General features: G+C 51.8%; 1 protein-coding gene across 3 annotated transcripts in view; it reads left to right on the top strand.

The window, feature by feature from the left end:
• The window catches only part of ATXN2 (ataxin 2), a 38515-nt gene extending 15303 nt beyond the window's left edge, over positions 1-23212 (top strand). The window contains exons 6-25 of one of the 3 annotated variants that reach the window (XM_058158148.1): positions 985-1109; positions 3344-3435; positions 3718-3915; positions 4878-5056; positions 6334-6540; positions 8188-8361; positions 8987-9187; positions 9832-9945; positions 10616-10686; positions 10820-11130; positions 11920-11983; positions 12441-12590; positions 13039-13105; positions 13295-13479; positions 14552-14684; positions 17905-17958; positions 20083-20228; positions 20711-20932; positions 21837-22005; positions 22600-23212. In XM_058158148.1, coding sequence (XP_058014131.1) covers positions 985-1109; positions 3344-3435; positions 3718-3915; positions 4878-5056; positions 6334-6540; positions 8188-8361; positions 8987-9187; positions 9832-9945; positions 10616-10686; positions 10820-11130; positions 11920-11983; positions 12441-12590; positions 13039-13105; positions 13295-13479; positions 14552-14684; positions 17905-17958; positions 20083-20228; positions 20711-20932; positions 21837-22005; positions 22600-22628 — 2891 coding nt within the window. In that variant the 3' untranslated portion in view covers positions 22629-23212. Of the gene's footprint in view, positions 1-984; positions 1110-3343; positions 3436-3717; positions 3916-4877; positions 5057-6333; positions 6541-8187; positions 8392-8986; positions 9188-9831; positions 9946-10615; positions 10687-10819; positions 11131-11919; positions 11984-12440; positions 12591-13038; positions 13106-13294; positions 13480-14551; positions 14685-17904; positions 17959-20082; positions 20229-20710; positions 20933-21836; positions 22006-22599 lie in introns of all 3 variants that reach the window. The other 2 variants (XM_058158147.1, XM_058158146.1) reach the window with 2 other exon arrangements.

The raw sequence follows: 23212 nt of genomic DNA, 5'->3' as shown, positions 1-23212 counted from the left end.
TGTATAAGCGAATGACTTTCCCCGCTTGGGGCCCAAATACAGTAGTTGGGTGCCTCTTCCTAGGGGAGGGGTGAAGTTGGTTGAGCCGGATTTGTCTACCAAGTAACCGCGGAGACGTTTCTTGGACTGGTTGAACAGGAAGTTCCTTTGAATAACAAAAAGGATTCCTGAGGATCCGGTATCTTTTGAGGGGGCGGAGAGGGAGCCGCATGCCAGCCCTGTCAAGAATCGCTCTCCTGCAAGAAGACACCGCAGGGTTTCTTGGTCAGATGCATGGACTTCTGAGTTTTCATGATCGATTGAGGACCGATTGGATTCCGAGGTAGTAGGACACTGCTGCGGCTGTTGCATCGAAGAGTGAAGCTCAGAAGTTCAGTTGGGAAATGGAGAAGATGACTCTGCTTTGGTGTCAGGAATAGTCACCCTTGACTCTTAAATTCCTCCTTTCTGGAAGAAGAAGAAAGAATCTGAAGAGGTTTCTGAGGTTATGCAGGGATGGCGGTGACCATAGCTCAGGTGATCGATTCTAGATCTTGTTTATCATGGGTTGCTACGCGTGTCTTACACTCCGGCGGTCCTGATTATGGACTGGTTGGCTAGAATTCTGTTTTAGGTTTTGGTGGTCCTTGGTGCTCTCTAAACTTGGAGTTTTCTTGCAGATGTTTCTTCACCCAGCTAGGTAACATCATCAGGGCTAGGAGGGAGTGGGGTTTGTTGGAGAGGAGGAGGAGGACTCTGGGATCCTTGTTTCTCTCTGAGCTTGGTTGCCTTCTTGCAGACGATTCATGGCCCAACCAGGTCACGTCATCAGTGCTAACCTCTGTTCTAGGTGGCCGTTCCTTAAATTCTGCTAAGTTTTAAGAGGGCTCGCTTCTGACTCGGCCTAGGTGGGATCCACACAGGGTCCCTTTAGCCGTAACTTGCCGAAAGACCGAATGCGCCCCAGGAGGTGATATTTTCTGATGCCGTTTCCTCCAATCACAGATGCTTTTACGGATTCTGCCATCAGTTCTAAAGTGAACGGTGAGCACAAGGAGAAAGACCTGGAGCCTTGGGATGGAGGAGAAGGTGCTACCGCAGATGACCTTGAAGCTTTAGAAACGGATGTTGTAAGCATCTCTTGGCTTGAGCTCCAGAGGGCTTGTGGGGGGGTCTCTGAGGGGTTTACAGCCCTGGTCCCAAAAAGAGAATTTGCTTTGGATGACTGTCTGCCCTTCTAGCCCTCATCATCTCTCTCTCTCTATCTTTGTATGTATGTATAATCTGTCTATCTGTTTGTCTGTCTATGTTAGCAATAGTCTTCATCCTATTTGTATATTTATATACAAAGTCAACTTTATTGCCCCCAACAATCTGGGTCCTCATTTTACCTACCTTATAAAGGATGGAAGGCTGAGTCAACCTTGGGCCTGGTGGGACTTGAACCTGCAGTAATTGCAAGCAGCTGTGTTAATAACAGACTGTCTTAGCAGTCTGAGCCACCAGAGGCCTGTCTGTCTGTCTGTCTGTCTGTCTATCTTCTATCTATCGTATCTATCTCTATCATCTCTATCATCTTATCTATATCTATTATCTATCATCTATCTTATCCATCTCTGTCTATCATCTCTATCTATCTATTTATCTATCCATCCATCCATCCCTTTCTCTCTCCCCCTCCCTCCCTAATATATCATCCGTCTATTATCTATCTATCTATCATCTTTTATATCTATCTATATCTATCTATAATCTTTTATATCTATCTATCCATCCATCATCGATCAATCTCTCCCTCCCTCTCTCTCTATATATCATCCATCTATTATCTGTCGTCTATCTATCTATCTATCTATCTATCTATCTATCTATCTATCATCTATCTATCTATCTATCTAGCCGGCCATTCATCCCAATCAATCAATCAATCAGAATGATTGGTCAGTGATCTTACCACAGGGTGACTTTGGGCAGCTTACTATATTAATGTATAAAACTGTATAAACAGAAGACTACAAAATTATAAGAATACAAAATACACAGAGTTTGTGGAGATGGTGGCGTCTGTTTGGAAAAGGGGCTTTTTAAATCCGTCCGGCTGTCAAAGAACTTCTCTTTAGTGAATTGATCACTTGGTTAAGTTTGGGGAATTTTATCTTAACGGAACAGGAAGAGCCAAAGTCCTCAATGAATTCATCCAGGAGCTTTGATTCAAAATTTCCCCTCTCCTCCTGGCTCTAAATCCTGAGTTTTTGGGTTTATTCCATTCGTCTTTAGATCCAGAATATTTACTCTTCTGGGTAGGAACTCCACCCACCCCACGACACTGTTCATTTGAACCAGTGGGGTTCGTGTTTGTGTTTGTGTGTGTGTGTGAGAGAGCATTAGCTTTCCTCTGCTTCAGAGAAGTTTCCATCATTACATTTTGTGTAGCGTTTTATAAAGAAATTGAGGCAAGGAGTCCACAAACAAACAGCTCGGCAGTTTTTGCAACCACGTAGCTTGAACTGCATGTTTCCAAGAGTAAAAAGCAGGGGGTGAAATCCAGCAGGTTCTGACAGGTTCTGTCAGAACCGGTAGTGTAAATTTTGAGCAGTTTGGAGAACCAGCAAATACCACCTTCGGCTGGCCCCAGAGTGGAGTGGGAATGGGGATTTTGAAGTATCCTTCCCCTGCCACGCCCACCAAGCAACGCCCACAGAACCGGTAGTAAAAAAATTTGGATTTCACCACTGGTAAAAACATTTCCCCATCTGCTTCAAAAAGAGAAGGATACCCCCCCTCCTGTAAAGCTGAATGAAAGGGGTTTTCCAGTTAGCATTTTGCAAAAAAAAAAAAAAAAAATTACATCTGCCATGCATTTCAGCAGCTCGAGGCCCACAAAACCTTTGCAGCCTTGTAAACCACAAGAATTCCTTTGGGCCACCAGGAAGTGGGGAAAAAAAATAATTTAATTTAATCCAAGTCAGAGGGATGTGTTCAAGGGACGAACATTGATCTGGGTCTTCCCACGCCTGGCTCTGCAGCAGTAGCGGGATGCAAATCCCAGCATGAATGGTTCGCTAACGGTAGAGCGCGGGCACGCGTGCTCACTTTGCGAGCATGCGGCGCTTCTGCGCATGCGCAGAGTGTTTTTGATTACGTCTGGGCAAGTGGGCGGAGCTTCCCGCCACCGCCACTGCCGGTTCGCCCGAACCGGGAGCAACCCACCACTGCTCTGCAGCTGCAACTCTGGATAAAACTGGACCGAAAACCCCTTTGCAAAATTTGGGAAAATGCAGAGAGGCTTTTTAAAGGCAGAAAATATTATTTTTGTACCCCTGTGTCAGTTTAACACTCGGATTTCTTTCTTTTCGCCTTCTAGTCCAATGGATGGGATCCCAACGACATGTTTCGCTACAACGAGGAAAACTACGGGGTGGTGTCGACATACGACAGCAGTTTGGCTTCCTACACGTACGTTGCCATCGGTTGCACGGTTTTTACGGGGCTGCGTCAAGGTTTTGGCCTAGGCCAGCCGTTTTAAGAGGGGCGGACTTCAATTCCCAGAATTCCCTGGGGAAACGCCGGCCTACATAAACCATTGTTTTTCCTTCTTGTGCTGTGTATCTTTATCATCCACAGATTCCTCAGAATTTTATCCTTATGTGTATTATAATCCATGGAAAAACATATTTCTTTTCCTTGGGGACGCCCTGGGTCACAGATAGACCCCCTTATCTCTCGCCTTGGTTTTAGGGTACCCCTGGAAAGAGATAATTCAGAAGATTATTTAAAACGGGAAGCACGAGCGACCCAATTAGCAGAAGAAATCGAATCCAGCGCCCAATACAAGGCTCGGGCGGCCTTGGAGAACGATGACCGGTCTGAGGAAGAAAAATACACCGCGGTTCAGCGAAATGCTGCCGAGCGAGAAGGAGCCCTGGCAGCCCCCAGGTATAGGGATGGGGAAAGGGGGATGCTGGGGAACTAGGGACCCTCCCTCCCTTAAATCAATCCTTCCTTCCTTCTTTCCATTCTCTCCCTTATTCCTTCCTTCCTTCTCTCTCCCTTAAATCAATCCTTCCTTCCATTCTCTCCCTTATTCCTTCCTTCCTTCTTTCCATTCTCTCCCTTATTCCTTCCTTCCTTCCTTCTCCCTTAAATACTTCCTTCCTTCCTTTCTCTCCCTTATTCCTTCCTTCCTCTGCCCTTCCTCCCTTCCTTCCTTCCTTCCTTCTTTCTATTCCCTCCCTTATTCCTTCCTTCCTTCTCTCTCCCTTAAATCAATCAATCCTTCCTTCCTTCCTTCCTTCCTTCCTTCCTTCCTTCCTTCCTTTCCATTCTCTCCCTTATTCCTTCCTTCCTTCTCTCTCCCTTAAATCAATCAATCCTTCCTTCCTTCCTTCCTTCCTTCTTTCCATTCTCTCCCTTATTCCTTCCTTCCTTCCTTCTCCCTTAAATACTTCCTTCCTTCCTTTCTCTCCCTTATTCCTTCCTTCCATTCTCTCCCTTAAATCCATCCTCTCTCCCTCCCTCCCTTCCTTCCTTCCTTCTTTCTATTCCCTCCCTTATTCCTTCCTTCCTTCTCTCTCCCTTAAATCAATCAATCCTTCCTTCCTTCCTTCCTTCCTTCCTTTCCATTCTCTCCCTTATTCCTTCCTTCCTTCTCTCTCCCTTAAATCAATCAATCCTTCCTTCCTTCCTTCCTTCCTTCCTTTCCATTCTCTCCCTTATTCCTTCCTTCCTTCTCTCTCCCTTAAATCAATCCTTCCTTCCTTTCTCTCCCTTATTCCTTCCTTCCATTCTCTTCCTTAAATCCATCCTCTCTCCCTCCCTCCCTCCCTCCCTTCCTTCCTTCTATCCATCCATCTATCTTAAATGGCCCCTCTGTTCCTTCCTCTGCCCTTCCTTCCCAGGGAGAACAAGTACATCCCACCCAGCCAGCGGAATCGAGATGTCCTTCCTTGGGGTGCCGGAAGGCAGAACTCACCAAGGGCCGGACCGTCTGGATCGGGCCCTTCCCTGTCCAGACCCGGCTCTCACTCCTCGGACTACAGCCTCAACTCCGGCACCGACCAGAGAATCGTGAATGGAGGCAAGTATTCCCGTTGACCTCCAGGCCGGCCTTGAACCCCTTAGCTGAAATGGGGCCTAAAGTTATTGGGGTGACTCTGCACCCATGGAACAGAGGCTAAATTGTAGAGCAGTGTGTCGCAATCATGGACTACGCTGGCTGGGGAATTCTGGGAGTTGAAGTCCACCCATTTTCTTCTCTGTAGCTTGACCGTTCCAGGTCTTCACACCACGAATGCTCGGGTCTGATTGGGCCTTCTGCCCTTTTATAAGAGATATTAAGGCACGGTCCCTTAAGCTAACGTCCTAGGGGTGGGGACGAGGTCTGGAGACCAGTTGCAGGACATAGAATTTTCTGGAAGCTGAGAATGCTCTCAAATCGAGGCTAGGGACGAGGTAGGCTGGGCCATGTTGCAGGTAAGTGGAGGAGAAGGTAACTTCTCTACCAGTGGCCAACACTCTTCACCCACCCTGGAGTTCTCTTGCATTTGTGAAGCATCAAGGAATTTCAGCCTGCCAGGCTGAGGACTGAAGTAGACTGAATGAAGCATTGATGTAACCATTCACACAACCTGGGCCACACCAGTAGCCTTTGGGGGCGATGGAGATCTGGCATATTTCAGGAGGAAGCTGGTTGGGGTTTGACGGTCAGGCCCTCTAGAGAACTTTCCGTTAGGGCACGTGGGACTGTGCTCAGTGTTGGGGCCAGATTGGTTGCACTATTGGAAGAGAACCACGTCAAATCCACACCAGTTGCCCAGCCTCATGATTGGGGAACGGGGGACTTCTTCTGCCTTGTCTCTACCCATGGAAGACCTAGATCCAGCCATCGGGGGCTGTTTTATATTTAAAAAACGTCCTGTGAACTGCCTGCTTCAAAACCTCCGCCGTTCAACCCCCGGGAGCGAGCAAGGCCTCTGGACGGTTTGGGGTCCCCGTGAGATCATCTCCAGAACTTCAGATGAGGAAGCGGATTCCAGAGGACGGGGCAAAACGGCTGATCTAGACTTTGTGGTGTCTTCCATAAGTTGGATTTAACCCCTTGGTGGAAGGTCCCCGTAGTGGATGGTGACCTTCTAGGAGACGATATTCTGAGATACGATCCAAACAACCTTCCCCAGGCTTAGTGTGAGCGTGCAGAAATCCCCCCGGGGGGTCTCAAAACGATATGATGAGAAGTCATTTTGGTCATCTTTACTTTCCCCCCTCAGCCCCCCCCCCCCGTTTCCCCCCCCCCCATGATTTTCATTTTGCTTTATGTTTTTATGCTTTCCTTCTTCATATCATTTGTTCTGTCAGGTGTTTCCTGGCCATCGCCTTGCCCATCTCCTTCCTCTCGCCCACCTCGCTACCAGTCAGCTCCCACCTCTCTTCCACCACGGGCAGCCACCCCTACAAGGCCGCCCGCCAGGCCCCCCTCGCGGTCCTCCAGGCCCCCGTCTCACCCCTCTGACCATGGCTCTCCAGCTCCCGTCTCTACTCTGCCTAAACGCATGTCTTCAGAAGGTACCAATACCACAAAAGTTTTGTTTGTTCATGAGTTTGCGTTTTTTTGTCTTTGTGTTTTATTCCCCCCCCCCTCCCCTTTTCTGCGAGTGGTGGGGTCAGAGGGGAGCCTGGGCTCTTGGAGAAGACCCGGTGGCTTCCTGCTTTGGAGTGTTGGTCTTCTGGCCCCAAAGAAGCTGGAATGAGTTGGCCCTTTTCTCAAGCTGGGAAGAGGAGAAGGAGCACCATTCATGGTGTAGCAAAGCCCATGTAGATGTGACCGCTTTGTGCGATGGTTGCTCCCCAATCCCTTCTTAACAACGAGAAGGGTCAGGTGTTAGGTGGACCCTTGCCTTGAGCCATCTTCAGGGCTCATGTTGCTTTTAACCAGGACGGACAGTCCATTCAGATGTGTGGTTCAAGTCGTGTTTCTCAATTTTGGCCGCTCCCTGGCTGGGGGATTCTGGGAGTGGAAGTCCACTCATCTTAAAGTGGCCACGGTTGAGAAACTGGATGAAATTGGAAACCCAGTTTATTTTCTCTTTCTGATGAATTACGGATTTTGGTCCAGAACGCAGCCTAGAATGCAGACTTCTGAGATAAAATAAATAAATTTGTTAAGGGGGATGTTGGAGGTTGTTTGGTGGGGGTGGGGGGGTGGGCAGACTGTAGGTCAAATTGGAGAAGATTTGGGGACTTGGATATGTAAGTTTCTGGCCCATCCCAGATGAGAATATTGTATCTCTCTCTCTGTCCTCACAAAGCGACCGTTGGCTCCTCCACCCTTTTGACGCGAAATTTTCCTCCTTTCCTATTTGCGCATTCATCAGAAATGTCCCCTTTCAAATTTTAATCCCTGCAAAATCCCCGTTGAAGAGCCTGGGTTTTCTGGGAGAATAGATAAAATTAGGTAGAATTCCACGGGGTCTCCGTGTTCCCCTTAAAGTTGTGGTGATTCCTAAAAAATGTGTTTGGTTGGTTGGTTGGGTTGAATGATTGGCAGTGTGTCTTTGGGGAAGGGAGGCGTGTCCCGCAGGGCAGCACCATGGGCCAAATTTAAGAGGACCAAAACGCAGCTAAATTTATGTTTTGAAGGAGCAGGTGATCGATTTGCCCTCCTGATGGATAGTATCATGGCCATGCAGAAATCCTATGGAAAAAATATTGGAGATTGCCCTTCGTTGCAGGGAGTTATTTAAAAAAAACACACAGAGAAGAAAACAATCAATTGAAACTGGGCTTTTTTGGAAGAGATACCCCATCTCATAAATGCGTTTTGCAAAGCCCCGAAGAGCTGCGAGGGAGGAAGACGCTGGCTTTAAATCTGGGGAAACCCCATGTAGGTAGTCCTTGACTTACGACCGCATTTGGGTACTGGAACCTCTGTTGCAAAGCGACATTAAGTGAATCATGCCTGATTCTACGACCTTTTTTTTCCTTTGGCTGTAAAGCCAATCTTGGCTTCCCCCATTGAATTTGCTTGTCGGAAGCTGAGCGCCCCAAATTTTGCTCACATGACTGTTGTAAACGGTCACTAAACAAATGGTCGTAAGTGAAGCATTACCTGCATGGCCACGCGGCTAAAATGCAGTCGGTGGGCTGTAGCGGAAGGTCAGAGGGGCTTTCGCCTGGTGTTCACAGTTTGGGGGATTGTGTGGCTTTTTCCAGGACCCCCCCGGATGTCTCCCAAGGCGCAGCGGCACCCGCGAGGCCACCGAGTCCCAGCGGGGAGAGGCGTCATCTCTAGCGGCTTAGAATTCGTCTCCCACAGCGTGCCCGGCGAAGCCAGCTCCTCCTCCTCTTCCTCCTCCTCTTCCTCCTCAGCCCGTGGCAGCTCTTCAGGTGGGACGTGGTCCTCCGTGGTCATGGGGGGTAAGTTGAAGCTTGGCACGCGGTAGGAATGTCCTGCTCCAAACACTGGGGTTTAAAAGACGTCCCTGGATTTCCAGACCGGCCTCCTTGCCCGTGGTCCATTTTGGGGACGGACTACACCAGACACACCCTTAACACAACATGTGCGCGCATACACACACACACACACACACACACACACACACACACACACACACACCTTGTAACGAGGAATCATTTTGAGCAGGCTGGCTGGGGATTCTGGCCCCGCCAAGAGGGCCAAGTTGAATCCCAGGCTTGTCAACAAACACGCGTGACCGGAAATACCGGTTGCTGCGTCACGCATGTCTTAGGAACTTGGTGGTGGCATTCATGCCCTGTGCTGCCAGTTTTATATCGCTTGTCTAGGTCAGCGTTGGCCACGCTTGGCAACTTTTAAGACTTGTGGACTTCAACTCCCAGAATTCCCCAGCCAGCAACAGGATTCCGGGAGTCGGGAGTCCACAGCTATTAAAAGTTGCCAAACTTGGCCACTTCTGGCGTAGATCACAGTAGGAGGTTTGCCTCTGAAGAGCTGGGGACCCCCGTAACAAACGCTCTTGTCCTTTCTTTTTAGTCACCAGGTCGTCCCCCAAGGCGCACAGACCCCGGTCTCCGAGGCAGAGCAGCGGGGCAGGGATCCCTTCCGGCCCGGCCTTGTCTTCCCCCCAAGCTGGCTCCACCCCGGCCGAATTTGCAGCAGCCACCCCGGTGCCAGCAGCCTCGCCCACCCCCGCCAGTCCTGCCACCAACAGGGCAGGCACCCCATCTGCCGAAGGTAAAGGACCCTGGCTGGCTTTTCAGCCCCCCCCCTTCCCCCCCCCCCGCGGGGGGGGCTGAGCCTGGTTCAACATGGAAAGCCAGATGAGGATCTAATACAGAAGGAAATGGGGAACAGGGGCCTCCCCCTATTTTGGCCTTAGACGTGAAGAGCGTTGACTAGTTTTTCTGGATGAGGGTTAGCGTTTGGGCTGATATTTAACCTCTGGGCCTGGAGTGCCGTCTTTTCTTTCCAGAGTAGGAAATAAATGGAGGAAAAGTTTGTTTGTGGGAGGTTCCTTGGTGCTCTCCGAGCTTGGGGCTTTTCTTGCAGGCGTTTCATGACCAAACTGGGTAACATCATCAGTGCTTGTGGGGAATTGGAGGGGGGGAAGGAGGAGGAAGAGAAGGAGAAGGACTGTGTGGTTCCTTGGTGCTCTCTGAGCTTGGGGGTTTTCTTGCAGACGTTTCATGGCCCAGTTTGGTAACATCATCAGTACTAGAAGGGAGGTTGGTTTACAGAGAAGGTTTAAGTGGCATGGCGACCTTCTGCTCCCCTGCCTGCCAGCTGCCCCTTGGATTGTCAGGATGCTGCTGCGTGTGGGAATCGCAGCCAGGCCTTCGACTTAACTCAGCTGAGGTGACCCCGGTTTTCCTCCCTAGCAAAAGACTCCAGGCTGTATGAGCAGAGGCAGGGCGGCTCCTCCCCTGCTGCAGCCAAGGAACATCTTAAGCCCAGTGAAGTTTCTCCCAATTTTAGCAAGCCGGAAAGCAAAGGTAAGGCCCGGCTAAGAGTCGGGGTGGGGTGGGGTGGGAGGGCCCCCTTGAAAACATGCTGCGATTTCTGGGGTGCTGTCTGAGCTTGGCTGTTTTCTTGCAGGCCTTTCACGACCCAACTAGGGAACGTCATCAGTGCTAGGGGGCTGTAGCAAACCCCACATTTCCTACTACCACTGAAGACGTTCCCTAGCTGGGTGGTGAAACGTCTCCAAGAAAGCCGCCAAGCTCAGAGAGCATCCCAGGACAACCCCACAGCTCAACCCTGAGCTACAAATCTTCCCTTTCATCGACGCTGCCATTCAAGGCCCATATTTCTGGACCTTAACAAAGGCTCAATGGGGGGCTGTGGAGGTGGCAACGTGTAGATAAGAGACACCTCCACGTGAAGAGAGGAAAGGGATCTGTCGGTATTTGAGGAACGTCTTCAAAGTTGGAGAATAATTTTGGGGAAGTGCCAGCACAGATGGTCCTCCCCCCCCTTATAACCATTTGTTTAGTGACCGTTTCGAGTTAGGATGCATCTCGGGGGAAAAAAAGGGACTTATAACCAGGACCTCGCCGTTAACGACCGTTGCCCCATGCCCACGGCCACGTGAACTAAATTGGGGCGCCCGCCAACCGCCATTGGAGCGTGCCAGGCGGATAACTGGCGTCTTTCCTCGAACAGGAGTTTCTCCGGCTGTCCTAGAACACAGAAAACAAATTGATGATTTGAAGAAATTCAAGAACGACTTTAGGGTAAGGACTCTGGCGGTGCTCTGACCCCCCACTTCCAGACGGCGTCTCCCCTCTGTAAATCCCAGATTAAGAAATAAATCCACTTTCTCCTTCCCCCCCCCTCTTTTTTTTCTCTCTTTCTCTCCCCCCCCAGTTACAATCCAGTTCTAACCCCGAAATGGTGGAGCAGCTGCTAAGTAAAAACCGAGAGGGTGAAAAAGCCCGGGAGGCCCCCAAGGAGAAGATGGAGCCTACCCCTAAAGACTCGGCGGCCGAACCGGGCAGCGGCACGGCCCCCTTAGCCGGCAGGAGCAACCCCCCGAACAGCCCGAGCGTTTCGCCCGCCATCAGCCTAGCCGAGCAGAAGGTCACCGGGCCGGAGGTGACCTCCCAGGGCGTGCAGACCTTGGGCCCCGGGGCCAAGCAGGAGAAGGAGGACAAGGAAGAGAAAAAAGATGCCACCGAGTGAGTGAGGCTGGATGGGCTCCGGGGAGGGGCATTGAATGTATCTGCCAAGCCTTGCTCGGTTTGGGCTGGGAGGGGCTGGGCATGGCGGGGGGGGGGGGAGGGTCTCTTCTGCCCAGCTGTGAAGGTTGGTGAGGGCTGGGACAGCAGGGTGGGTAGGTGCTTGGTTTGTCCACCAGGGGGCACCCTGCCACTTGGGCACCAGAGAGTCCTTGGCCCTCCAATGCTTGATTCCGTTTCTCCTTTCTCTTTGCTCTATTCATTCTTATTTATTTTGTATCCTGCCATTTTATGCCAAGGTCTTCCTTCCTTCCTTCCTTCCTTCCTTCCTCCTTTCATTCCTTCCTTCCTTCCTTCCTTCCTTCCTCCTTTCATTCCTTCCTCCCTCCCTCCCTCCCTCACTCGTGCAGCCTCAAGTCCCCTAAAACAGGGGTCTCCAACCTTGACAACTTTAAGACTTGTGGACTTCAACTCCCAGAATCCCTCAGACAGGAATTCTGGGAGTTGAAGTCCACAAGTCTTAAAGTTGCCAAGGTCGGAGACCCCTGCCCTAAAACGGCGATCTCCAACCTTGGCAACTTGGAAGACTTGTGGACTTCAGCTCCCAGAATCCCTCAGCCAGCACAGCTCACCCACACCCCCGAACAGCTGGCTGAGGAATTCTGGGAGTTGAAGTCCACAAGTCCTCTCAAGTTGCCGAGGCTGGAGACCCCCCTGTCCTAAAAGAAGACCAAGACGGCTCTTCCTTGCCCTTTTGTGCATGTGTGTTTGTGTCTTTTGTCCCCTCAGACAAGTCAGAAAATCCACGTTGAATCCCCACGCGAAGGAGTTCAACCCCCGGTCTTTTGCCCAGGTAAGCCCAGAGCCCCCCACACTCCTCCTCCTCCCTCCTCTCCAAAGCAGAGATTTCCTTCCTTCCTTGGGCAGTTCCCTCAAATTCTCCAAAATTGGTCTGTGGAGGAAAAGCGCCCACGTTCCCCATAAAAGCAGAACTAAGAAAGCCCTTGACTTAAAACAGTTCATTTACTGGCTGTTCAAAGTTACGACGCCCCTGGTCAGATGAACAAAATTCAAGACGCTTGGCGACCGACTCATATTTATGACGGTCGTAGTGTCACCGGATCCCCGTTTTGGGAGCTTCCGGCCAGCAAAATCCCCAGGGAAGCCAGCTGGGCCAACAGAAGCGTGGAGCTGAGTTGGGATCCTCGACCCTCGGAGCTCTGCGTCCTCCCGGGGTGGGTGTGGGGGCCCACAGGAGTTGCCCCTGAGTGGCCATCTTCTCCTCGTCCCTCCCCTCCTGTCCTTTTCAGCCCAAACCTTCCACCACACCATCGCCCCGTCCGCAAGCCCAGCCCAGCCCGTCGATGGTGGGCCACCAGCAGCCTCCTCCGGTCTACTCCCAGCCTGTTTGCTTCGCCCCCAACATGATGTACCCGGTTCCTGTCAGCCCAGGTGTTCAGGTAAGGGGAAGGGGAAGGGCCCACCTGGGGGGCTCCTGCCTTGGAGGACAGAAACTTAATCCAGAACTCCTCTGGGGAAAGAAGATGGTCACAGCCCAGAGGCAAGGGAGCGACCGTTTATAGAGCAGGGGTGGGTGGGTGGGTGTTCAGTCTTGGCCCACTTGAGGACTTCAACTCCCAGAATTCCCCAGCTGGCTGGGGAATTCTGGGAGTTGAAGTCCATAAGGGGCCCAGGTGGACACCCCTGTTGTAGAGGGCAGCCATGCTGGCTGGGGAATTCTGGGAGTTGAAGTCCACAAGGGGCCCAGGTGGACACCCCTGTTGTAGAGGGCAGCCATGCTGGCTAGGGAATTCTGGGAGTTTGAAGTCCACACGTCTTCAAGGGGCCCCGGTTGAGAAACCCTGGTCCGGCTTGACCTCTTTAACGGCCGTCTGCCTTCCCTTCCAGCCCTTGTACCCGATCCCCATGACTCCGATGCCGGTCAACCAGGCCAAGACCTACAGAGCAGGTAAAGGTGAGGAGACCAGGGTGGGGTGTGTGTGTGTGTGTGTGTGTTTTTGGGGTGCATGCAGAGGTCCTGAGGGGTGAAGGCTCAGCTGGGCGGCAGCGGGAGGGGGCCGGGGCGTGGAGGGGGGCCCAGCCAAAGACGGTGCCCTCCTAGAAGTGCCCTTCTCTCTCTCTCCCTCTCTCCCTCTCTCCGCAGTGGCCAACATGCCTCAGCAGCGACAAGACCCTCACCCCCAGAACGCTCTGATGCACCCAGCCTCGGCCGCAGGGGCCCCCATGGTCGCCACACCGCCAGCCTACTCGGCCCAGTACGTCACCTACAGCCCCCAGCAGTTCCCCAGCCAGCCTCTGGTGCAGCACATGCCCCACTACCAGTCTCAGGTAGGGCTCAAGCCCCTCCACCCCCCCCTGCAGCAGCCGGGCCCCAACTCCAGATCAAGGGGCAACCCCTCCCCACTTACCGAGTGCTCCCCCCCCGTCCCCAGCATGGCTACAGGTGGCCAAAGGCTTTGCTCATTGCCAAGGGAGTCGCCCTTTGGAGGGGGGTCTTTGGGCAGCTTCTGGATCGTGGGGGGTGGGGGGAGGGTCTGCCGTGGTTCCCACTGACTGGTCAGCCTCCACGCTGTAGGGACAAGCAAGGGGGGGGGACCCCTGTCAATAGCAGAACGTTTCAGATCGGGGTGGGGGGTGAGGGCTGGTCTGGCTTCAGATGGGTCAGGGGTCCTGGTCATAGGCTGCCTTGTAGGCACCTTCATGTGGGGCCAGAACCCCCTCAGCAGCTTCCTTTGTGGACCCAGCCTCAAGGTCTCTCTCTCTCTCTTTCTTTTCCTCTGTCTCCTTCTTACTTTTCCTTTCTCTTTCTCTTTTTCTCTTTCTTTTCCTCTCTTCCTCTTTCTTACTTTTCTTTTCTCTCTCTCTCTTTCTTTTCCTCTTTCTCCTTCTTACTTTTCCTTTCTCTTTCTCTTTTCTCTTTCTTTTCCTCTCTTCCTCTTTCTTACTTTTCTTTCTCTCCTCTCTCTTTCTTTTCCTCTTTCTCCTTACTTTTCTTTCTCTTTCTTTTCCTCTCTCTTTTCCTCTCTCTCTTTCTTTCTTACTTTTCCTTCCTCTTTTCTCTTGCTTTCTTTTCCTCTTTCACTTTCTCTCTAACTTTTCCTTTCTCTTTCTTTCTCTTTCTTTTCCTCCCATTCTCTTTCTTCTCTCTTTTCCTCTTTCTTTTCTCTCTCTCTCTTTCTTTTCCTCTTTCTCATTACTTTTCTTTCTCACTTTCTTACTTTTCCTTCCTCTTTTCTCTTTCTTACTTTTCCTCTCTCTCTCTCTCTCTCTTTCTTTTCCTCTTTCTCATTACTTTTTCTTTCTCACTTTCTTACTTTTCCTTCCTCTTTTTCTCTTTCTTACTTTTCCTCTCTCTCTCTCTCTTTCTCTTTCTTTTCCTCTTTCTCCTTCTCCCCCGCAGCATCCCCACGTCTACAGCTCTGTCATTCCGGGCAACGCTCGGATGATGGCGCCGCCGGCCCACCCACAGCCCAGCCTCGTTTCTTCTCCTGCCACCCAGTACGGGGCCCACGAACAGACGCATGCGATGTATGGTAGGATGACATGATTTGCATTCTTTTTTTTTAAACAAAAAGCCAAAAAAAAAAAAAAGACCCTTTTTAACGCCCCCAGCCACCCACCCACCCACCCACCCACCACGCAGGGCAGCGCGTTTGCGGAACCGAGGAGACGAAAAGCGGCACTTTTGTGTTTTTGAGTTTGTTCAGGAAAACAAAACCACTGTTAAAAATCGATGTTGGTTTGAAGAATAAAGTACAATTCTAAAGCCTGGCCAGTCGTGGCCCCCGTTTCAGTCTCTGATCCGTCTTGGGAATATATTCTGAATATTTGCCCACCCCTTCCGTCCCAGCCGCTTCCCACGCTCCCTATCAGGCACGTGTGAACATCCAGACCCCAGACCCTCCCGGCCGAAATGGTCTTGCAGACCCCAGGGGCTGATGGAGAAGGGCTCTCTCACGTTGGTTTACCCCCCCATAGCACTTCTCCCCTGGCGTGAGACAGCGGGTCTCCCTCGGTGCTCGGGGCCCCCCCTCCATCCTCCTGCACCCCCCACGGCGGCTTCAGCTGGGCTGCCGGGCCTGCAGCCCCCCCCTTCTCCCTCCCCCCCACCAGGCAGGAAGCGCTGGGCCGATTCTTCAGCCATGAATAGGTCTGTGTTTGCCTCCAGCCGCCACGGGCAGAAGCTCCTCTGTGCTCAGCCATCCCCAAGAGTGCCCGTCAGCGGCGCCTCCTGGGAAGTGGGGGGCACCCTCACACCAGCCAGCCTTTAGCCCCCCCCCTTCCAATGACTCTCTGCCTAAGTACATTATTTTATTTTGAGCGATGGAGCGGCTTGGATGAGTAACAAAACTTTGGTTCCTGTGATTTTAACATTGTTTTTTGAAGATACTTCTGTTCCTCCTTCTGAAGGAGGGGTGGGGGGGCTCTGGGGCTTTTCCTAGACCTTCCCCTTAGAGGGGTTTGCCCTGTTTACCCTGTTGAGAGGATTTTTTGGTGGAGAGGGGGGGCAGCTGCTGCAGATCTGGGTTTTCTTGCAAAATGCCCGCGACCCATAGCAGGACCATTTCCAGCAGGCAGGCCCTCCCTTGCAAGAGAGGGTCCAAGCTGCGGATGCTCCTGGTTTAAGAGAACCCCCAGACCCTTCTCTGCCTGATCCCCACCCAATCCAGCCATCCTCATTGCTAGAGGCAGAAGCGATTTATTTATCTGTTTATCAAGTTTATCGGGCGCCCATCTTAACTTCTCTGCGTTAAAACTCCCTCCACATCCCCATTGAAACTCCAGCCGTCGCGTTGACCCAGTCCTGAAGGCAGCCTGCGTGTGTGTAGGGGGGGGGGTACTGGTGGTGGGGGGGGGGGGGACAGAGACAGAAATACCTGAACTCCCATTCTCATAGGTGGTGAAACCATTGTGATCCTGGTTCCCCCCTTGCAGGCTGGAGAGGGGATCTGTTTTCAGGGAGGGGGCTTGGGCCCACCTGCTTTTCCTGGGCAAGAGGGTCTCCGGCAGTGGTGAAATGTGGGCGTGGCTTGGTGGGATGGTAATGTGACTGGGTGGGCGTGGCCAACTTTTTTTTTTTTACTTTTCAAAAGCATTTTTTCTACCACCTCTTCAGTCGAAGAAGTTGTTAAAAAATGCTTTTAAAAGGCTCCTCTGACGATCCCAGCTGGGTTACCTGATCGTCAGAGGCTTTTGTTTTCTTTTAAGAGCATTTTTTTTTTGGCCTTTAAAAGAAAAAAGCCTCTGACGATCAGGTAACTCAGCTGGGATCGCCAGAGCCTTTTAAAACCATTTTTTACAACCTCTTTAGCTGAAGAGGTTGTAGAAAAAATGCTTTTAAAAGGCTCCTCTGACGATCCCAGCTGAGCTGCGTGATCATCAGTGGCTTTTTTTTTTTTTTGTACTTTTAAAAGCATTTTTTCAGCCGAAGAAAAAATGTTTTTAAAAGTACAAAAAAAACCCTACCTCTGATGATCGCGCGGCTCAGCTGGGCATGGGGGGGGGGGGCAGGGATTTTTGTTAGTGGTTCTCCGCACCACCCGCTGCCATCGCTCCCGGATCGGGCGATCCGGTCCAAACCGGGAGCATTTCACCCCTGGTCTCGGGAATGATCCAACCCTGGAAATAAGAAATTGGTGGGGGATATTCTTGGGGATTCAGTATTTAAGGGTACTTGGAGGCTGCCATCTTGGCAGGGTACCATCCTGGGGCTGTTAACGGCGGTCTTTAACTTGGAGAAAAATCCTGGTTAAAATCATCACCATTAAAGTTATCATAAGCTTTTTTTGGGGGGTGGGGCAACAGCATTCAAATGTAGTGTCTCTTAAGTTTGGCTGCTTGAAGATGGGCGGACTTCAACTCCCAGAATTCCCCAGCCAGCGCATGCGCTGGCTGGGGAATTCTGGGAGTTGAAGTCCGCCCATCTTCAAGCGGCCAAGCTTAAGAAACAATGCTTTAATGTGTCTCTCTCTGCAAAACTTAAAACGTGTTGATGTTCTTGATCTCCATCCCGAAATGTTTGCCATCTCCTCAGTGTGTTGACGCGCCGAAGAAACGCTAACTCACCCCCTTCTTCCTTTCTCTGGCGGGAAGAGTGGAGGGAAGTTGCTTCCACAGGTCCCTAAAAGTCACACCTAACAAAAAGCAGCCATTCCTTTGGCTTCCGATTCACCCCAATTCACCATTGAGCTCAATCTGTGAACAGCAGCAGCAGCTTTGACGGTCAAACTCGCAGAGTTTATTCCAAAGAGGGTGCAGAGCCTGGGGTTGTATTCTGATTTTTAGTGGTTTTTCTACGTCTGATTTTTTTTTCTTTCTCTCTCTCTCTCTCTCTCTCTCTGCTGGGTATCCCAATGTGATCAACTGGGCAGGGGGCTTTGCGGGGTGGGGAGGGGGTGGGGAAATGAGGGCTGGGTTTCCCGGATCGTAATCAAGTGTTTTATAATCTCGGTTGCAAAACTGCTCGAAATACCTTTGAATCCTGTTTGTTTGTTTTTCCTGCTGTGTCTTAATCATATGCAAAATGACTTTAATGATGAACGTCTTTTAATCGTAACGAATTCCGAATGATAATCATAATCTGTCGGAAACTTTGTTTTTAACTTCTTTTTTTTAAAAAAAATTGGTTTGTGCATGGAAAAAAAACAAAACCCACAATAATTGACTGTTGAAACCTTTTCCAGAAAGCTTGGAAAGTGGTGCTTTTAATCTTGTGGCATGTGGCTAATTTCCCTTTTTATTTCTCAAATCCAGCATGTCCCAAAATACCTTACAGCAAGGAGACAGGCCCGTCTTTCTACTTTGCCAGTGAGTTGAGGATTTTGTTTTCGTACTAACTTTGATGTTACACGTTGCACGAATCTGGTCGGTAAAAGAGGGACGCAATTGGACGCACTTCCCTCCCTTTGCACCAAACCTTCTCTCGGCACACGGAGTTTTATTTTTCCTCTGGGGGTGGGGAGGGGACGGGGGAGGGGTCATGAACTTGTAGGATACCCAGAGAGGCCGACGGAAGCTGTCGGAGGAACTTTTGGTTCTGTTTGGCAGACAAACGCAGGTAAAATGACCATCAGGACTGGACCCCCTGCGAAAGAGAGGCCTCCTTATGCAAAGTCCCGCTCGGTGTGTGTTTCTCATGGTCTTGTTGTTATTAATACATTTATTTGACACCTAACTTGCTCCTCTAGGTGGGTAGGGCAGGGTAGGATAGAATAGAGTAGAGTAGGAGAGGGGTAGGGTAGAGTAGAGTAGGAGGGGTAGAGTAGAGTAAGGTAGAGTAGAGTAGAGTAGGAGAGGGGTAGGGTAGGGTAGGGTAGGGTAGAGTAGGCTCTACTCCCCCCACACAATCCCTTTCCTCCAGGCTATTCCCTACCCCTCTGAGCAGAGAAGGAGTAAGTGCTGGGCATTGAGTCTCATCCTCCAACAACTTCTACACTCACTGGTGGTGTCCCAACTGTCCAAAGAGGCAGGCCCCGACTCCAGCAGGATGGTCAATCCGAGGACCTGTGCATCAGGATGGAGGGGGGAGGTTGTGTGAAACGGAATGGTCCTTTTACGACCTGTGGACTTCAACTCCCAGAATTCCATGCTGGCTCAGGAATTTTGGGAGTTGAAGTCCCCAGGTCCCCTGACAAAGGGTCTGTAGTTGCCCACCCCTGCACCGGACCATTTATGCTGGGAAAGAGGGCCGGGTTTTCTCCCCTTCAGGTAAAGAAAGATCTTGACCACCATCTAACCCAGTTTGACCCTCTCCTGCCTGAACGGTAGTCCGGGGTTCCTCCAAGCTCATTTTTGGCACATCCTGCCTGCAGAATTCCCGTTGAATTGGGCTGCTTCCTTCTGCCCCGTTCTTAGGCTCCGGTCTCTGTTTCACAATTAGCCTTTCTCCCTCCCCACTCTCCTCCCCCCACTTCCCCCAACATCGGAGTAGCTACTCAGAGCTTTTGCAGAGGTTTTTTTTCTGACTTTCTCTTTTCCTTCCCTTTCTTCTCCATTTTTTGCTGACCTTCGGTTTTTCACTTCTCCTCGTGCAGAATTAAGCCTCCGAACTGCTTCCTTGGGACATCATTTTTGGGGATGGGGGGGTGCAGAGTGGTGACCCCGTCATATTTCTGCCCTGTGCAAGTGCTGCTTGGAGATGCCAGGGGTCTCTTAAGGCCTGGCCTGTGCCCCTCTGCCCCCCCCTTTTTTTCCGGGGGGGGGTGTCTAGCAGACCAGGACGTTGAATCCAAATATTTTCCTCCTGTGCAGTTTCTCTCTGGGCCATTTTGGGGTTCTCCGTTTCTAGAGGAAGGATGTGATGGTGATGGCTGGAAGCTTCATCAGCAAGTTTCTCTCCCTGCCAGATTTTACTGCAAATTGTGGGTCTGAAAGGAAGGGGGGGGGGGAGGTTGAGCCAGGATTTAGTCCTGGGGTCCAAAGGAGTTTGCTTTGGGATAAACTGGAGTGTAGAGACTCACCTTGGTGTGGTCCAGTCTAGAAGCAGCTCAACCATGGCAGCTTGAAGATGGATGGACGTCCAACTCGAGGAGTCCTGGGAGTTTGAAGTCCACCCATCTTCAAGCTGCCACGGTTGAGAAACGCAGAGCTGTTAAGGACCCAAGAAAACCAGGAGGGTCCTTCAGGGAATAGCTTGAAGGATGAGGAATTGGGGGGCGGGGAGCATTGGACCCCTGGGTGGTGGGGTCTGCACGGCCATTGCCCGCCTTAAGGCTGCTGGCAGGCTCACCAGGGAAGCCCCCCTTCCCAGCTTCCTCCTTGCGCAAAGAAGAAGCGGAAGGGTGAAACCAAGGGGTTGAGACCACCCCCCTCATGTTTGAGATGAAGCAGGATGCCAAACCCCCCCAAGGACGGGAGGGGGGAAGTGGCCGCCTGAAAGGGGGGAGTGGGAGGATGCCTTGTCCCATCCCTCTTTTCTCTCCCCCCATCCAGTTTCCACCGGTTCCCTTGCTCAGCAGTACGCCCACCCCAGCGCCACCCTGCACCCCCACAGCCCCCACCCGCAGCAGTCGGCCACCCCGACAGGGCAGCAGCAGACACAGCACGGAGGGAACCACCCGGCCCCCAGCCCCGTGCAGGTAAGTGCGGGGGAAGGGATCCCACCCTACCTACCCTTGGGCTGCAGCCTCCCAGGGGGCACACCGGGCGGGGGCCCCGGTAGGAGCGGGCAACGGGGCCAAGCACTCGGGAGGAACGCCTCTCCGACCTAGGTCGTTCCCGACTTACAACGTCCATTCATTTAGTGACCGTTCAAAGTTAACGTGGCACTGAAAACAAGTTTATGATGGTGGCATGACTTGGGCGGGGATGGGTGGGTCACGTGATTCCCATTTGTGGCCTTCTGATGAGTAAACGGGGGGGGAGCCAGATTCATTTAATGACCATCTGATTCACTTAACAACTGCAGTGATTTGCCTCCCCCCCCCCAAAAGTATTATAAAATAAGGTGTGGCTCATTTAACAACATTGCTGCTCCTAATTCTGGTTGTAAGTCAAGGACTGGCTGTCTCGCCTGGCGAAGGCTGTGACACTGTGTTCCCTCCTGGCCATCTCTCCACAGGCCCACCAGCACCAGGCGGCCCTCCACCTGACCAACGCCCAGCAGCAATCGGCCCTCTACCACACTGGCCTGGCCCCGACGCCTCCCTCCATGACGCCGGGCTCCAGCGCCCAGTCTCCGCAGAGCAGCTTCCCGACCGCCCAACAGACTGTCTTCGCCATCCATCCGTCCCACGTCCAGCCTGCCTACACCAACCCGCCCCACATGGCTCATGTCCCCCAGGTAGCCCAGCTCCTCCGAGGTCTCGCTGGGCCCCTTTCTTCCTCCCCTCCCCTCCCGGTCTCGGCTGCTGTTGAAAAAAGGAGCTTTGACCCACCTTGCCTTGGCCGGCCCCACCGTCCGTTCTCCCTGCGGCCGGCCGACCCTGGCCGGAGTGTCATCTCAGGACTTCGGCCCACCCGAGAAGCTCCGCCCAGCACTGAGGGTCTTGGGACAAACTGGGGAGAGGGAAAGGGAGGATACCAGAGGTGGGTTTCAGCAGGTTCTGGACCAGTTCTGGAGAACTGGTAACGGAAAGTTTGAGTAGTTTGGAGAACTGGTAGTAAAAATTCTGACTGGCCCCATCCCCATCTATTCTCTGCCTGCCGAGTCCCAGCTGATTGGGCGGAAATGGGGATTTTACAGTATCCTTCCTCTGCCACGCCCACCAAGCCACGCCCACCAAGCCACACCCGCAGAACCGGTAGTAAGAAATTTTGAAACCCACCCCTGGAGGAGACCCTCCTGTCCTGGGATTGGGCCGCTTGCAACGAAGGCTTTTCCATCCTGCTTTCCCAAAACCCTCTTAACTTAGATGGACTTGGGGGGATAGAGCCATGTTTGTGGGGCAAGATGGGCGAACTCCTGCTTTCCACTCCGGCCTTCGTTACGTGCCTGCTGCTTATGGGGAAAGGAGGAAGAGGAGGGGGGATTATCCTGGACCCCTTACCCCAAGGGGCCATCACTGAGGGAATGAAGCCCCTCGTACAACCTGGCTCGGCAGGTAGCAGCCCCACCGCGAGATTCCTCTTTAACAGAGGACAGCAGCTCTTGTGGGGCAGGAGGGGGGAGGAGATTGTGGCCCTCTAGGGTCCCCAGAGAGACTAAAGGGGGGGTGTCTCCTGACGGCCTCGTCCTTTTGTTCCAGGCCCATGTGCAGTCGGGCATGGCTCCTTCCCACCCCCCTACCCATGCTCCAGTGATGCTCATGACGACGCAGCCGCCGCCCGGCGGACCCCAGGCCATTGCCCAGAGTACACTGCAGCACATTCCAGTGTCGACCGCCACCCACTTCCCCTATATGACACACCCTTCAGGTGAGCCCTGCGCCCGTCGGTATAGCTGGCAAGGAAGCCAGGAGCACAAGAGAGAGAAGGGGGGGGGAGGAAGAGGTTGCACCCGGCGGAGGGAGGGAGGGAAGCCGGCCAGGCACCACAGCCGCTGCTTCGTTAATGCCCAGCATGAACACGGCACGAGAAGTGGGTCAAAAGGTGCCCCTTGCAAGGGGCCTTGTGGGCATCGTTGCCCGAGAGTCCTCTTGGGGTTGAGAAGATCGGTTTCCATAAGTGGTGCCTTGCCTTCTCCCGGCTGTTGAATAAGGGTTGGGGACCAGGAGGGGGATTGGGCTGGCAGAGGGTCCGAAGACGCAATCTGTTGACCGAGACTTGTTTTTCTCAACCTTGGCCTCTTGAAGACGGGTGGACTTCAACTCCCAGTGTTTGGGAGCTTCCCAGCCAGCAGTTTCCTGGGAGTTGAAGTCCACCCCAAGAGGCCAAGGTTGAGAAACACAGGGTTCAATTCATGAGCTTTGGGTGGTTCCTCCCATTTAGATCTTCAACAGTTCTTATTGTTTTTTTCCCCATTTTTATTTATTCTCTCTCTCTCTCTCTCTCTCTCTCTCTCTCTTCCAGTTCCCACTCACCATCAACAGCAGTTGTAAAACTGACCCGGAATAACTGAGGCTGGATCCCTCTTTTTTTTGTTTTTTCTTTAAAAAAAAAAAAAGGCCAAATACCTTCCTTTCTTCTCCTGCTTCATCCAACTTGGAAGCACAGAAACAAAAGCAAAACGAAACAAAAACAAACAAAAAAACCACCTTAGTATTTCACTTATTTTTAAGGGGAGAGCAAAAAAAACAACCCCCCACCCAAAGCCGAGGTAAATTGTTTTCCAAGCTTTCTGTGGGAGAATTTTTGGACCGAGCCTGTCAATTTCTCCTGGGGACGATTCCATGATGTGTTGTGTCAAAGAAACTAAACCCGCCCCCCCCCCACCCCCGCCCCAGTTCGCTTGCAGAAAAAGAAAAAAAAATGGAAAAGCTATTTATTTTTTAAAACAGCCCTTCAGAGTTACGGATTGCTGAGCTTACGAGAACAGGAACGAGTGGCGAATCTTGTTGCTTGTTCTCACTAAAAAAAAATAATAATAATAGCAAATAGTAATTATGAAAAAAATCGAGACTCTAAAAAACAAAAATCCCTTTTTCCCGCTAACTAAACTTAAAAGAGGTTTTTGTGGGGGGGG

Source organism: Ahaetulla prasina, chromosome 15, assembly GCF_028640845.1.
Source record: "Ahaetulla prasina isolate Xishuangbanna chromosome 15, ASM2864084v1, whole genome shotgun sequence".
NCBI classification, from domain to species: domain Eukaryota; kingdom Metazoa; phylum Chordata; class Lepidosauria; order Squamata; family Colubridae; genus Ahaetulla; species Ahaetulla prasina.
The sequence above is the reverse complement of the archived record's forward strand: the minus strand, read 5'-3'. Positions and strand labels throughout refer to the sequence as shown.